At 42.8% G+C, this 16,159-nt stretch overlaps 1 protein-coding gene across 1 annotated transcript in view; it reads left to right on the top strand.

Annotated features, from left to right (window-relative positions):
- SNTB1 (syntrophin beta 1) overlaps positions 1–16,159 on the top strand; it is a 201,110-nt gene that overhangs the window by 163,833 nt on the left and 21,118 nt on the right. The window contains exon 4 of the mRNA XM_063451102.1: positions 5,512–5,651. Within this exon, the coding sequence (XP_063307172.1) occupies positions 5,512–5,651 (140 nt within the window). The remainder of the gene's footprint in view (positions 1–5,511; positions 5,652–16,159) is intronic.

Below are 16,159 nucleotides of genomic sequence, written 5' to 3' on the forward strand. Positions count from 1 at the left end.
TTAGATGTGGTCTCTCTCTACACAAACATACCCCACCATATGGGATTGAGGGCCTGCAGGTTCTTTTTGGACAACACCTCTTACAATGATGCACAAAAGGACTTCATCTTGGCCTCACTCGAGTTTGTGTTGACACACAACTACTTCGTGTTTAACAGTGTCTACTACCTCCAGATCTCCGGCACGGCTATGGGGACAGCGTGTGCACCTACATACGCCAATTTATTCCTGGGATGGTGGGAGCAGCATATTGTCACAACCACCAAATTCAGCCAGTTTCACGAATTTATCTTAACTTGGCACCGGTACATAGATGACATGCTGCTCCTATGGACAGGTTCTGTAACCCTGTTTGAGGACTTTGTCAAGTCATTAAATGAGAATGACATTAATCTCAGCCTGACACACGTAATCGATGAGCATCAACTAGTGTTCCTGGATCTCAAGATCATCCTGGAACAAGATGGGACCATCCAGACTGAACTATTCAGGAAAGAAACATCTACTAACAGTTTATTACACTGGACTAGTCACCATCCTTATCGTCTGAAAGCATCTATCCCCTACGGGCAATACCTTAGGGCAAGACGCAACTGTTCCAAAGATGAGACCTTCTACAAAGAATGCCAACTCTTGAAATCCCGGTTTAAAGAACTACAGTACCCTAATCGGGTTCTCAAACGGGCATTTCAAAGAGCTAGCGGCACAGATCGGCACACTAGCCTACATTTCACCAGACCTACACAAGACTCCAGGACCCCTCGATGCATAGCGACCTTTGACCAAGGGTGGGACTGCATGACCAACATCTTTAAAAGGAATTGGCCTATTCTCCAACACGACCCTGCGCTTCAAAAAATATTACCCAGTCACCCCTCCCTAACAGCAAGGAGACCAGCGAACTTACAGGATCAACTGGTCCACAGTCATCTCTCCTCACCTTCAGCACCATCGAATTGGCTTTCAGACCTAAAAGGGACGTACAAATGCGGCCACTGCAAGGCCTGCCAGTACATTTTACCAACTAAATCAGTGACCTCCACCCAAACACATATCAGTGTTGTCACAAACGCCCTGGTAAACTGTGGCACCACCCGACTGATATACCTGATTACATGTAGCTGTGGGATCCAGTACATTGGAAAAACCTTCCAACAGTTTAGACGGAGGGTCCTGCAGCACATCAATTCCATAAAAAACACTGTTACTCCAACCACAGTAGCACGACACATCATCAATTTTCACAATGGCATCTGTGACAATCTAAGGTTCCAGGCCATTGAAAAACTAATGCCCAACCCAAGAAAAGGTGATTTTAATAAAATCTTACTACAAAAAGAATCACAGTGGATTTTCACCTTCAAAACCTTAGCTCCCCATGGCCTAAACGAAGATTTCAACTACACCCCCTTTATTCATCAGTAACTTGGGGTGACGCAGCACCAATAATCATTTCCCCCTACTTCTTGGTTCTTCTCGAAAATGTTGGGGTCTCTTGTAACGGTATCCTTATACACCCTACACAGGTAAACTCGCGCCATGAACCATATGGCCCGACATTTTTTCCCCAACATCTCTAAAAATTCAAAAGAAGAACACCCACTTTTTCGATAATTAAATACACTCTTTGAAAATTCAAAAAACTGAAAATTCAGCCTTTGACAACCTCACCGTACTACCTAGCATGAGGTTAAAATAAACAAATTTGTCACATTAGGATAACACCAAGGACCGGTATTACCCCTATAAATTTCAGTAATTTAAACACCTTGGATCGCTATTAGACCGTTGTATCAAAAGCTCACGCTTTGCAACTTTATTGTATCACCCACCATGGTGATACAATATGCCTAAATATGACATCCCCAAGTGGTGATGCTGAATTCATTAGTCACCACTTATCACCCTAAAAGGATTTTATTGCACAAATTGCAATAATATTTTCCGGTAAGGCTTCAACCTCAAAGACTAGCAAGTAAACTAATACCAGAAGAATTTGGTGCACATGTGTGTCACTAAAACATAGTGACTTCTTCACATTGTTGACCTTAGCGAGCCACCGTAGCACCTAATTACATGGCAGCCGAAAATCCGACCAATCAGCTGCCAGAGCGGTATTTTTAAACTCTACCACTGGAGGGAGACAGTTCCCCCTGACGAGCCGCTAAACACGGCGAAACGCGCGTCGGGTTTTACACCGACATAACTTTCAGACCGTCAACTGCTTTCCGTCACCCTGGAAAAAGTTTTCACTCCTCCAGAGACCTCATGATCGGTCTCCTGAACCCGGCACATCAGAATCGGGCTCTATTACCGCACAGCAGCAAACACAGCTGACCGGACCGATCCTGTTAATAAGAGGACACGATTTATACACTTATTCTGGGGATCCGACACCTTGACATTATTCAATCGGAAAGCAATCTATATGCTGATTTGGGTATATAGTCATGCAAACTATCTCACAGTGTACATAACTCTATATTTGTCTATCAACCTTTGTGCCGTTTCCCTGGCACTCTCTTTACTATTACCAGTGCCCAAGAAGGCACTTTTCTTTTTTCGGGTTTTTCCTAGTACTGATTGTCCAGCACGGGAATCAGACCTGTTATTCTAACTACTGCTAGGATTTCTACAAATTGCAAGCATAGTGGGCTGACACACTGAACCTACAGTGAACTCAAACAACTTTTATATTCACATCAGTACCACTGCTAATATCCTGTCAAATTACTAGCATTATCAGATGCCACATAGGATTAACAGGGTACATAACAGATGTGTTACATCCCACTGGGGTCTGACTTGGGCTTAACCATTACTTGTATACCCCTCTACATTGAATACTATTGTATCAACTAGGCAGGCTGACCAGATCTGACACCTACTCTGGTGCGACCCCTACTGGTAATTAACCACGCACTGGATTTTGAGTCAGTATATGGACTCATACCAGAGTGACAGACTCGTTACACCTCACGTGTATCTGTCAGACACTGGTTTGAACCGATATTGATACATAGATTTCCACTAATATATTCACTTTTGGGTCACTCTGGTGGGATTGCCAGCTACTGGCTCTGGAGCGACCCCTAGTGGCCAACCACTGTGTGTACACGAGATTTAAGTTTGCTCTTCTAGGCATTGCAATTTCTGCTTTACCTAGCTCCGCTTACCCCCTCTCCCTTTTTCCCTACTCCTTACCCGCCCTCCCCTTTCTACTGCCACTGACCCAATTGTGGATTAATACATGGGCTAGGATAGGATGATTTTTATTACTAATTGTCTACTCTCTACAGACTATCTCTATATGTCTGGCACTATGTTACTTTGGTATTCATACTAACATAGTACCCACCCCCTTACCCACACGCTTCGCTCTGTTTTTTGCTAGTAGGTCTGGCTGCCAACCACGAGCTAACCGGTACCTACTACGACTCAGAACCAGCGTTTATTTATGTTACCCTATTAAAGTATGATCTTGTTATACCTTTTGGGACAAGACACTAGACCTGTTTTACATTTATATTTCTTTTGATACACACATCCCTATATCAGGTTCCCCGCTAAGGACAGTTTTTCTCTTTCTTTGTACTTCTCTGAATTTTGGCCCACCCTGAATATGTCCTGACTTTTTCCTGCGATTTGGGCCCTGAACTGCATGGTGTCTGTCAAACCAATCAATACAGAGTATGACGTAAGGATAATATTACCCCCCCATGCTGTGCTGATAAAACAATGAGGTTTGTTCATTATATTCCAGATTGTAGAATCTCTACTACAACTTGCAATATTACACAGACACACAACACACAATGATATCACAAAGGCAGATATTCACAGGCATTCTAAATGTATGTACACACAGAAACCATCAAACATGAAATATATACTTTAATTTCTTTAATCAATACAAAAAGTAATTTGCAATAAGTCCTAGGCAAAATAAAAACAAGTCCTGGGGCACACTTACTGCCATCCAGACTTCAATACAGGTCAATCAAACATTTTAAAGGGACACTGTAGGCACCCATACCACTTCAGCTCTTTGAAGTGGTCTGGGTGCTGTGTCCCTTTTACAGTTAGTGCTGCACTGTTAAACATTGCAGTTCCAGAGAAACTGCAATGTTTACATTGCAGCACTAGGTCTGCCTCCAGTGGCTGTCTACCAGACCACCACTAGAGGGCTTCCTGGTTTGAAACGTACGTCCTCACGCTCTGCATGAAGACATCCAGCGTTAGATTTGTCCCCGTAGGAAAGCCTTGAATCAATGTTTTCCTACGGGGAGGTCTAATGTGCATGCGCATTAAAACCCACTCGCCGGGACTGAAGAGAAGCTTTGACCCAGCTACGAGGGACATCAGCGCTTCAATCAGGTAAGCAAATAAAGGGTTTTTAACTCTTCATTCACTGGGGAGGGAGGTGTCGCGAGGGAGGTGGGAAGCAGGGGGAGCGATAGTGCCAGGTATACAGCTTTGTATTCCTGGCACTATAGTATCCCTTTAAATTGTAAACTTGGAATCACTTTGAGTCTTTATAAGAGATTAGGCTTCCATCATATTTAAGGAATGTGTTATGCTCTAATGTGCACAGGACATGAGATGTATCAGTCGTATGTCCGACACAGCAGGGTTGAAATCTGTGTTTGTGGTGTTTTATCGCGTTCAAGTAGTTTCCTTGTTGTGTGTCGATGTTGGCAGTTTCTTGTGGTCATTCACAGCATGAAAGACTGCTAAAAATGAACAATGCATGGCTGCTATTATCTTATACGCTGCATATACAGTTTAATTCACTAAAGGAAGTATTTAAGGTGAATTCAAAGTGAATTTTAAATTTAAGGTCAAAGTAGCCAAACTGGAAACTTTCAGTTCTGCTATTCTGACCTTTAATTTGAAATTCACTTTGAATTAATTTTAAATTCTCAATGTAAAAGACCCTGATAGTCCTGTGGTTGATGTAACTGCTAAGTGCAAAGATAACTTAGAACCCGGCCTCCGTAGCGTGTACAAGTATCATGTTTCAGGCTCTATGGAACAAGTTGCAGGGGTTTTGGACTGAATTAGACCTTTGCAGAAGCTCAGATTTAATGTTTTGCCTGTCTTTTTTTTTAATTATTATTCAAAAAATTATTTTTCAGATATGCATTGTTTGGACTCACAGAGCTTCAAACGATTGGCATCACAGTGCGACACGCAGGCCCCCTTGCATTGTATTGTAGTGAGCATCTTGCATCTTGGTCCCCACCGATTTCTAAGACTAAGGAGGTTTTGCCAGAATTTAATTGTTATTTTTTTTACCCAAGTGTACAAATACCCATTAACCCTTAACTCTGGGATTATAAAACCGTAATCCCAAATTAATCGGGAGCATCTTTGTATATAGCTCTTGGAAACTCAAACACCAGGTAACTTTGTGTCGTCACCATGAGTGTTACAGTTACTGATTGAATTATGTTTTACTAGAACCCGTGCCGTTTCTTACCTCTGCATTCCCACTCTCTTCTTTCCCAGGTTCCAGGAGAGAACGACCAGCACTGGAAGCCTGTCCTGATTGTTCTGACTGAAAAGGACCTCGTAATGTACGAGAGTATGCCCCGCATGAAGGAATTATGGTTTAGTCCTGTGCATACCTACCCACTCATTGCCACCAGGTATTTTATGATCATCCATATTCTAATTAGCTTATTCAAAAAAAATAATAGTAATCACTACAGTTCTCAGGGCACTCGGCAGATTCTCAGGATAAGCAATTCTGGATTTGACTCCTTTGTGTTCTAGGCTGGTTCAAGTAACAATTGAGCCTCCATACTGGTACCCATGGATGACTGCCACTGGTGAATCGCTCCAAAATCAAGATTACTTCTTCCATTGTGTCTTTGTACAAGTTGTTTTCATCTAGAGGAGAGACACATTTGATTATCCACACATAGGTTATTAGGGATGAACAGTCCGACCCCCTCAGATCCCAGAAAGTGTTTGTTTAGTTTAATTTGCATTTATTTAATTTATTGTTGATTTAAATATACACTGTGTGGGGAATGCATGTTTCAATTGTTAGTCCCCATTGCTAGTTGGGCTGTTAAAATTTCAAAGCCCCAGCGTTTTTTGTTTTAAAAAAAAAAATATGCAATGCTGGAAGAGCACAAATAATAGAGCTCTCTTACCGCCTCCATTTTCCTCCATTGGCCACTTCCTGGGGGTGCTAAATGATAATGAGCTGTGCCGTATGTTTGAGTATGGGGGACAGAGGAAGGAAAAGGCTGATTTGTTATTTTGCAGAGAAAGAGACAGCAAGGAGTAAGCCTGATAGAAAAGTGGGAGAATGATCTGAATACTTGTGGGGAATATGAGAAAAATATACAATAGGAATAGAACATTTGAAAATATACATTGTAGAACCTAACATGGACAACATTGTATCTCCTGATTGCACACCTTTGTGGTAAACTCCTAAAATGCCTTAAAATCAGCTTATTTAAAAAAAAGGTATGCTGAAACTTTGCTAAAACACTACAGGCACCACAACTACCACTGAGATAAGTTATACAGGTGATAATACCCAGTTATTCACTAAAGTGAATTTTAAATTTAAGGTCAAAATAGCCGAACGTCAAACATTTTCTAAGTCTGCTATGCTTTCAGTTTGGCTACTTTGGCCTTAAATTTTAAATTCTCTTTGAATTCTCAATCTAGTGAATAACCCTGTGAGTGTTAAAAATACTTACCCTGGGGGCGTGGCTAACCGCGGAGCAAGATGGCCGCATGAAAATTTGCTCCGGCATCAGGACACCTAATCTAATGCAATCCTAACCAAACAAATAGCATCCACCACTAATATCTAGCGATGTCTCAGCACAAGAACAAGAGGAGCTCGGCGAAACCAGACAAGCTCAACTTTTTCAACCAGAAATCATCTCCGGCGTCTCCGGCGGAGCAGGCCTCAATAGAACCTATGAACTCTGAAATGGATGATAATGCACAAACTACTACCCGGACGAAGGCGCAAGACGCATCACAAATCACAAAAGCCGACCTGAATGCGGCCTTGGAGCTTCTCTCCAACAAGCTTATCACCACATGGCAGCATACGGCGGATTCACTACGCAAGGACCTACAAGAATTGGGTAAGCGGACGTCGCACATGGAGGATAAATGCGACGAATTCGCCACGGCCCACAATGACTTGACCACAAACGTGGAACGGATGGCCACAGTAATTAGCAAACTGGAGGACAAGCTAGCAGACATGGAGGATCGCTCACGGCGAAACAATCTCCGTCTGCGGGGAGTACCGGAAGATATCACGAATGAAGACCTGCAGGCCTATGTGAGAAACCTGCTACACGCTCACGCCCCAGAGATACCGGCAGACATGCTGCTGGTGGACAGGGTGCACCGGATACCCAAACCCCGGCACCTTCCACAAGCTGTACCAAGAGATATATTACTCCGGGCTCATTATTTCCATATCAAGGAACACATATTAAAGAATAGCAGAACACGAGCAAAACCTCCAACGGATTACCCCACAGTCAGAATTTATGCAGACCTGTCGGCTGCTACTTTAAAGAAAAGGAGGGAATTCTCCCAAGTAGCCAACACACTGCGGTTGCATGGTATTCGATACCGTTTCCCCACTAAATTGATAGTTACAAAAGATGGCACCACGACGGTGTTAAACACCCCCGCGGAGGGAGTGACGAAACTGCTGGCCTGGGCCCTGCCGGTGGAGCCGATGACCACTTCCACAAGCCAAGCAGGCACGCTGAAACGGGACTGGGAAAAACCTCATGACAAATATTAAACCGGACGAATACTGGTCTAAGACCGTTCATCCCCTTCTGAGCATGACATTGCGAAGAAACGTAATAAACGAACATTATGAACATTCACCAGCTTCGAACACGAGTATAAGGGAAGCCCATACACATGGCGACTCGATGTGGAGTCAAGTTCCCTCTCCTTCCTTGGTCTTCCTTGTGTGGTTGGGAGATTCCGGTTCGGGTCTTTCCGCCATCACTGTGACGAAGCGTGCGCAGAGCAGTGACATATTGCGGGAGGGCCCGGTCTGGACTGTTTGCCGAAGAGATATACCCCTGAGCTCATCCACTCGAGATTACCTCCACGACCCTCAGTCTGGGAAACCAAACACCTGGAATATTACTCCCATTCGGAGATGTAAACACAATTTACCTGGCAGTTTACCCGCACCAAGAACTGGACTTTGAACTTTGATCCACGAAAAAGATGGTGCCTACTGCTCCTGCCCCTACGGGTTCTATAAGTCCACAAGGTAAAGGGGACCTGTGACCCAGGCCCCTAGTTGTATGGACTATGTTATACGACAGGAATGTTATGTAGAGGGCTTAATGGAGGGAGGAGGATGCTAGTGATAGGAGTAGTAATTGGACTTCGAATGAGTAAAGTCAATTGCATATGTGTTAATGTCAGGATGGGGAAACTGCATAACAATATGTTTTATAATAAGGTAGGCCCAAACCGAGCCGGACACGTATCGGCACCCAGTCACGGCGGTACAGGGTTGATCGGAGTTTGTTAAAAAGACATACTAATCTCTAAGGACTATATGAGTCCTCTCCATACCGGTGACAAATGTCAAATAAGACATCATATAACAAGGGAATATTCCATGGTGGATGCACCCCAATATGGTACGAATAGGTGCCCAATAGCCACGCTATGGCAGAGAGTTTTCTCTTCTATCCCCCAGATACCCACATACTGTCTCTACACGAGACACTCTGTATATAGTTATAAATTCATTCCCCAGTTCACACCCCCCACCCCTAATCTCCAGGGATCAGTCACACAATCTAACAGGGTCAAATCTGAAACGAGCCCAAAACCACTATTTCCTTATGTTTATAGGGCTAACATTCACTGGGCTAAGGCCATATCTAGCATATCTGCTGAGAAATTATTGCAAAGGTTCCCCCACCAGTATGAAGGGGAAAAACAGTCATACACTATATTGTTACTACTGCATTGCTCTGTACCTAACTACAAATGTTGAAAATAATGCCTATTAATGCCCGAGGGATGAACACACCACACAAAAGGAGGCTCCTTCTTGAAGACGCAAAACGCACTAAATCAGACATACTATGTGTGCAGGAAACACATTTTGTACATAACAGGGTACCTACATTTGCGAGCAAAGAGTATCCTATACAATATCACTCCACTAATTCATCCAAGTCAAGAGGAGTATCGTTATTAATTCATACCACTATCACATTTGAACTCTTACATCTTAAAAAAGACACGCAAGGCCGCTATTTAATTGTACATTGTAAAATTAATAATGCTTTCTACACGTTAGTGGGGATGTACAGTCCTAACTCGGACCAGAGAAATTTTCTCCAGAAAGTCTTACATAAAATTCCCCAGACGTACCCCTCCTCCACAATTCTGTGCGGAGACTTAAATCACACCTTACAACCTAGGCTGGATACCACGCAAACAGCTGACTCCTCAAGATGCAAAACACTGAGCAAACAGGCCGCGACATTAGTAAAAATTCTTATGGAGCATAACTTATATGATGTGTGGAGAGCGCAACACCCGAACGACCGGGAGTTCACCTTTTATTCCTCGGTACACAGAACCTATTCTAGAATCGATTTTATATTTGTCTCAGGAGATTTATTGCCGACTGCATTAAGCAGCGAAATAGGTAACATAGTTTGGTCGGATCACGCACCGGTAATGGTGTCCCTACCAGACCAATTCCAGTCCCGCATAACTTCGCCGTGGCGCTTAAATGAAGCTCTCCTACACAACCCTGAATTGGTCACTAAACTAACTGATGAACTTGAAATGTTCTTTGATATAAACCACACTCCAGAGGTTTCTATAGCCACGACGTGGCTGACGCATAAAGCCTTTATCCGCGGGCTTCTGATCAGCCAAGCATCTTATTTACATAAACAGGCGAAAGCACATTACTTAACACTCATGAGACGCCTCAGGGAAGAAACACACACACAAATAACAAACCCATCAACGCTTACTCAGCAGAGTATAGACCAAATTAAAAAACAGTTAAATGATATTCAAATCCACACGTCAGCAACTATATCCCACAGACTAAGACTCCGAACATACACACAGGGGAATAGAGCGGGAAAGGTTCTCGCAAACCTCATGCAGCAGAAAAGACTGAACTCAAAAATACCGTTTCTCCTCAATCCAATGGGAAATAAAGTATATAACCCCCAAGACATCAACGACATGTTAGCAGACTACTATGATACGTTATACAACCTCAAAAAAGACGATCATACACATCAGCCACTTCCCTCGGACATTGACGAATTTTTGGCAGACGCAAACACACAACAACTCTCACAGATAGACCGGTCCTTCTTAGAGAAACCCATCACTCAGACTGAAATAGCGGAAGTCATCAAGACTCTCCCGAAAGGGAAATCCCCGGGCCCAGATGGCTTTACCAACGCCTATTATAAAACCTTCTCTCATGTCATAACCCCCTTCTTAGAAAAACTCTACAATGGAATAACCCAAACAGGCAAAATACCACAAGAGATGTTGTTAGCTCATATAACCACTCTCCCCAAACCTGGGAAACCACCTCACAAATGCCAAAATTTAAGACCCATCTCGCTCCTAAATACAGATTTAAAAATACTAGCCAAGATCTATGCCAATAGATTGGGTACACTTCTACCCAAACTAGTTCGAGATGATCAAGTGGGGTTTGTACGGGGCCGATTGGGTTCAGACGGGGCTAGGAAATTGATTAACATCCTCCATAACATTCAAATATCGGGAGAACCCAGTGTGGCTTTGTCACTAGACGCGGAGAAAGCGTTTGACAGGCTACACTGGGGATACCTGACAGCCGTATTGAAGAAGTTTGCTTTCCCGGAGACTCTAATAACACTGATATCTGCTTTATATGATAACCCCACAGCGAAAATAGCCAATGGTGGTTTTATTTCCAAATCCTTCCAGGTCTCCAATGGGTCACGACAAGGTTGCCCACTTTCCCCACTCTTGTACATATTAGCACTAGAACCATTAGCTCAGCGTATAAGGGACTCACCGGACATAGAGGGGATAACAATAGGGGGGAAAACGCATGAAATCACATTGTTTGCCGACGATGTGATGCTTACCATATCAAACCCCGATTCCTCCCTGCCTTCTCTGCAACATATACTGACAAAGTTCGGCCAATGCTCCTATTATAAGCTCAATGTTAGTAAGACGCAAGCCATGGGCCTTAACCTCACGACGGTCCAACTCACTAACCTACAAAATAGCTACTCCTATGACTGGAGACGGGACCACTTAACGTTCTTAGGACTTCACCTCACGCCAACGACTAAGAAACTGTATAAAGCAAATTATCTTCCGCTACTCCGTAATATCAAACAACAGCTACAGGGGTGGAAAGGTAAATATGTTTCCTGGACAGGCAGAATAGCGGCAATAAAAATGATGATACTGCCCAAATTACAATACCTGTTCAGGACACTCCAAATTTGCCTACCAAAAGACTTTTTCACTGAAACCCAACGCCTGCTTAATAGTTATATATGGGGAGGTAAACGGTCCAGGGTGGCAGCGACCACCATGTATAAGCCTTTTAAAGAAGGGGGGATGGGAGCACCAGAAATTGTAAGTTACTACACAGCAGCCCTCATGAGCACCCTCATAGGGACATTCCACCACGTTACAATACCACCATGGCACCAGATTGAAAGGGTAAACACAGGTGGATTGACATTGCCAGCCCTGGCCTGGATCCCCAAACATCAAAGGCCAAAATCCATACATGTCTGCCCCACGACCACTGCTACTCTCATGGCATGGGATAAATATGTAATAAAGCACTACCCGGTATCCTATATATCCCCAGCATTGCAAATGCAAGCACTCCATGTGCTTATCCCTGGATTCGACAGTGGCCTGTGGAATGACCACAGAATCAATTGCCTCTCCCAGATCATGCCAGAGGGCCGTCTACTACCCTATGAATCACTTTCTGGAACATTTGGTCTACCTAAAAGAGCGTATTTTACATATTTACAACTGCACTCGTGGGTGCGGAAACAGACCATGGAGGGAACAACACACAAACAGGGAACCCCCTTGTCACCACTAGAGAAAATATGTGTAGCTAACCAGCAACCGCAAAAGCTATTATCTACTTTATATAAGCTATCTAGAATCAAAACACTACCTAAAACTTTGCCCTTTGTGCGAGCTTGGGAACGAGACCTACACTTGAATATGTCCAATGATGCCTGGTCAAAAATTGTGTGGGCTCACAAACATCTCACACTAAACACATCACATGTAGAGATGAGTAGGAAGGTACTCTATCGTTGGTATATCGTACCACAAACACTACACAAATATGATAAAAGAAAGTCGGGAAATTGCTGGAGGTGCCTTAAAGAGCCCGGTACGATGCTCCACATATGGTGGACATGTCCAAAATTACAACCCTTCTGGGAAGGCATCTCACACATCATTAGGAAATTCATAAGTAATGACATACAATTTTCCCCGGAAACCTTCCTGCTATTAGCGCTACCTCAAGACCTACAAAAAACAGACCTATATCTCCTCTACCATATCATTATTACAGCTCTCACATCCATAAGTAAAATGTGGCTAAATGCAAACACTCCAGATATTGACAAGTGCTTAGATATGGTGGAAATCACCAAATCCTATGAAATAGCCGCAAGGCAGATGAAGAAAGGGAAACAGTTCTGGCAGGCAGCATGGGAGAAATGGGATGCCTGGAGACTAGCATACAAAGGAGTAACTCACTAGAGGAATCTACTGAAATACATGTCCCTGATGGAGAACTGGGCAACAATTCCTGATACCCTGGTCCACTCATACCCCTCCCCTCCCCCCCCCCCCACACTACTGTTATTTACTAGTTCAATTTTATAGTAGATCAAAGAACACTAACAGAGATTACCATAGAGTTCGTATAAAAGTATAGGAGAAGGATATAACCGCAGGAACATGCATCTCCACAAAGTTGACCTTCTGTTTAAACACTGACATAAAACTCTGTAACTGTTGACTATCACAGGGAATGCGATATACCCTCTTGTGTTAATAATTTTTTGCATACAATGTGTGAATGTACGTTGAACCGAACTCATGTAATATTGAGAAAACTGTTTCTAATTGTTCAAATGTGTTCTAAAAATGTGTAAATTATATATGGATTGAAAAACCTAATAAAAAATATTACACAAAAAAAAAAAAATACTTACCCTTCATAGAGACATTCTAAGAGTTGTTTTTTTTCATTTGTTTCCGGGAGCAGTGACCCAGGCAAATGTAACCGTAACCGTGTTCATCTGTTCCTGCAGCCCACTCGCTAGCAGTCATACACAAGTCATCCCTCACACTTCCTTCCTCACCACGGCTGTGTGTGTTTATCCTTTCAATGTTCTGTGCATCGTGTAAATAATGATGCAATTTAAGTATCCTTCCTAGACAAAACAAGAGATTTACTTGGAAGCAGGCCCAACATCACCCTTTTTTATATTGCAAGCTAATATTCTTTATATTTAAAGGGATGCAGGTGACCTACAGAAACAGCACAGGTTTACACTGTCACTCAGTGGCTGATGATTAAACAAGGTTATTCACTAACGTTGAATTGATGGAAATTCTGAGGGAATTAAAATAAACTTTTAAATTGTATTCTTATATAGCAGAGCTAAAAACACAGCTAAATTAGAGAATTTTCCTAATAGAATTATATTTAGTTCAAGTTCTTTACAAATATTGTAACTCTTTAAACAATGAATTGACAATATCTCTTGTCTGCAGCCTTTGCAAGCCCTCCCCTTCTAACCCCGCCCAGACATTCTTGGCTGTCCAATCACAGACTTCACAATGCAGCTCAATGAGAAGTCTTTGCAAAGCAGGTGCTCTGGGCAATTTCTGCCCCTTTAGTTTAGCTCCACTGACCTAAACAAACCAGGAAGTAACAGAACCAGCTGTCTGATTGACATCCGATGGGGTGTATTAAGGTTAATTTATAAAAGTTTAAATTTCTTTTGAAATCTGCCCTTTTTGTAAAATGAAAGAAAAAAAAAAAGACACAACCTTCACACACAAAGCATTTCAGGAATCTGAAGTGCTTTAGGGGTCCGGAGTGTCTCTTTAAGCCAAAATGGGGGGGACAAAATACATATAATTTACTGAATTCTTATTATTTTTATTATTTATGTACTAACATTCATTGGTGCTTTGCAATCATACAGTGGCAATATACAACAAAAAGTAACTGATAGACAGATAGAAGTTAAGATGAAGTTACAATTTAGATTTTGATTTTAACAAACTATTTTGGTTTAATGTGAAGTTCCCTGTGGAATTCCAGGCAATTTTCAATCTAGTGAATTAACCTGTGAGTGTTTATCCTTACAACACAATACAACTTCTGTCACCATTACATGATGTTGCAGGCCAAGGAAACACTTGGCAAATCACCCAGACTGTCTTAATTTAATGTAACTGCAGTATTTACTTAATGTAAAAGTAGACAATACTACTGTTTGGCTTGCAAAAGAGCCATGATATCCCTAAGCCCCCACTGCTCCACAAATAAACAGCCTGTATTGCAGGATTGTGTCCCGTAATCCACACTCTTTATTTTGATAGCACAATATCCTCTATTGTACAAACAAGTGATGTCTGGAATGTTATGGTACCTGTGGGCAGATTTCTCAACACTATGTAGCTGACAGCTTTCCAAGCTGCTAAATGAAATGTTTCTTTACATAGCAGTTCCTTAGTTCCTTTCACAAATAGAACAGGCTGACTGCCATACAGAATATATACTGACAAGCATGTTTGGACCTCTCTGGCATCCTATAAATCTGTAAAAAAAAAAAAAAGTTGTAGTTGATATACAAGAGGTGAAGCTCAAACAAGCTTACAATCTATCAGGAAGGTGTCATCTGACACCCCGACTGGGTACCTCCGTTAACGGATGCTTCCTAGCTGACGCCGAGGACTATAAGCACTGCACCAGACACCGCAACCACCGCAGACTCCACAACCGCCGTAGCTTAACTGGAATTTCGCTGTCTTCCTTCCACTCTGGATCAACCTCTGACATCCAGGACCGTGTGGGAGAGACCTCTCCTCCAGGAGAGCGTTAACAGGAACAACTCTTAAAAGAGCTAAGTGATTAGAGCTCAGGGGAGTATACAAAGTATAGCAATCCCCAGTGTGATTATAGCAGTTCCCCTCCAATCACGAGACAAGACTACGTGTTGAGGGTCAAAAAGGAACAGAGCGTTTAATGGCACAGATTAGATTTTTATACAGTTTTTCAGGCCAGAGGCACACCCACTGGACCTCATGGAGGACAGGGACACAAGGAATGTAAACCAATCAAAACAGTAATTAACAGTACACCACTCCCACATACAGTAAACATTCCCTCCCCTCTGCCTGTGATATAATTAAGGTAATTCATGCATGAACTTAATTATCCACAGGCAGAAAAAACACACATTTATATAAAGTCTAGAAAACACCCCAAAACATAACATATCCCCACAATGTTCGTGCTGTCGTGTGTCTAATTTGAGTTCCATGAACGCGACGACAAAACACAGCTGAACTCGTTTGACTAAATAAATTGGCCGCCGCCACGTGTTCGAATGTTGCATGGTGGCCACTTCGACTACTTCGACACTTCGAAAGTAAGGATCTGTTCCAATAGAAGTAAAAGAGGCAGAAACAGTGCCTTAGAACCAAATAAGTCACAGAGGCCATAATCCCAAGGTAAAAGGCTGGCCATTAGTCTTCTCAAAAAAACAGTGGTGAAGTTGCTTTTGTCACAAAGCCCCACAAAGTGATTCCCGGCAGTGCCGTGGGGGTGATAGTACCCCTAACACTATGGGAAGGAAATACAAAATGCCGTGGCTGGATCGTCCACGCTTCACGGCGGATATAGGGGAGCTGCTGCAAAGGCCTCATTGCGAGGTCAGGCCTGAAATAGCAGCCGAACTTGATAATTTCTCTGACCTCTCAGATTACTCCCCCCTCCACAACCCAGACACTCTGAGATACACAGGGACACCCAAACCCTCACAACCAACTGCAAACCTATCTC

Source organism: Pelobates fuscus, chromosome 4 (genome assembly GCF_036172605.1).
Source record: "Pelobates fuscus isolate aPelFus1 chromosome 4, aPelFus1.pri, whole genome shotgun sequence".
In the NCBI taxonomy this organism is placed as follows: domain Eukaryota; kingdom Metazoa; phylum Chordata; class Amphibia; order Anura; family Pelobatidae; genus Pelobates; species Pelobates fuscus.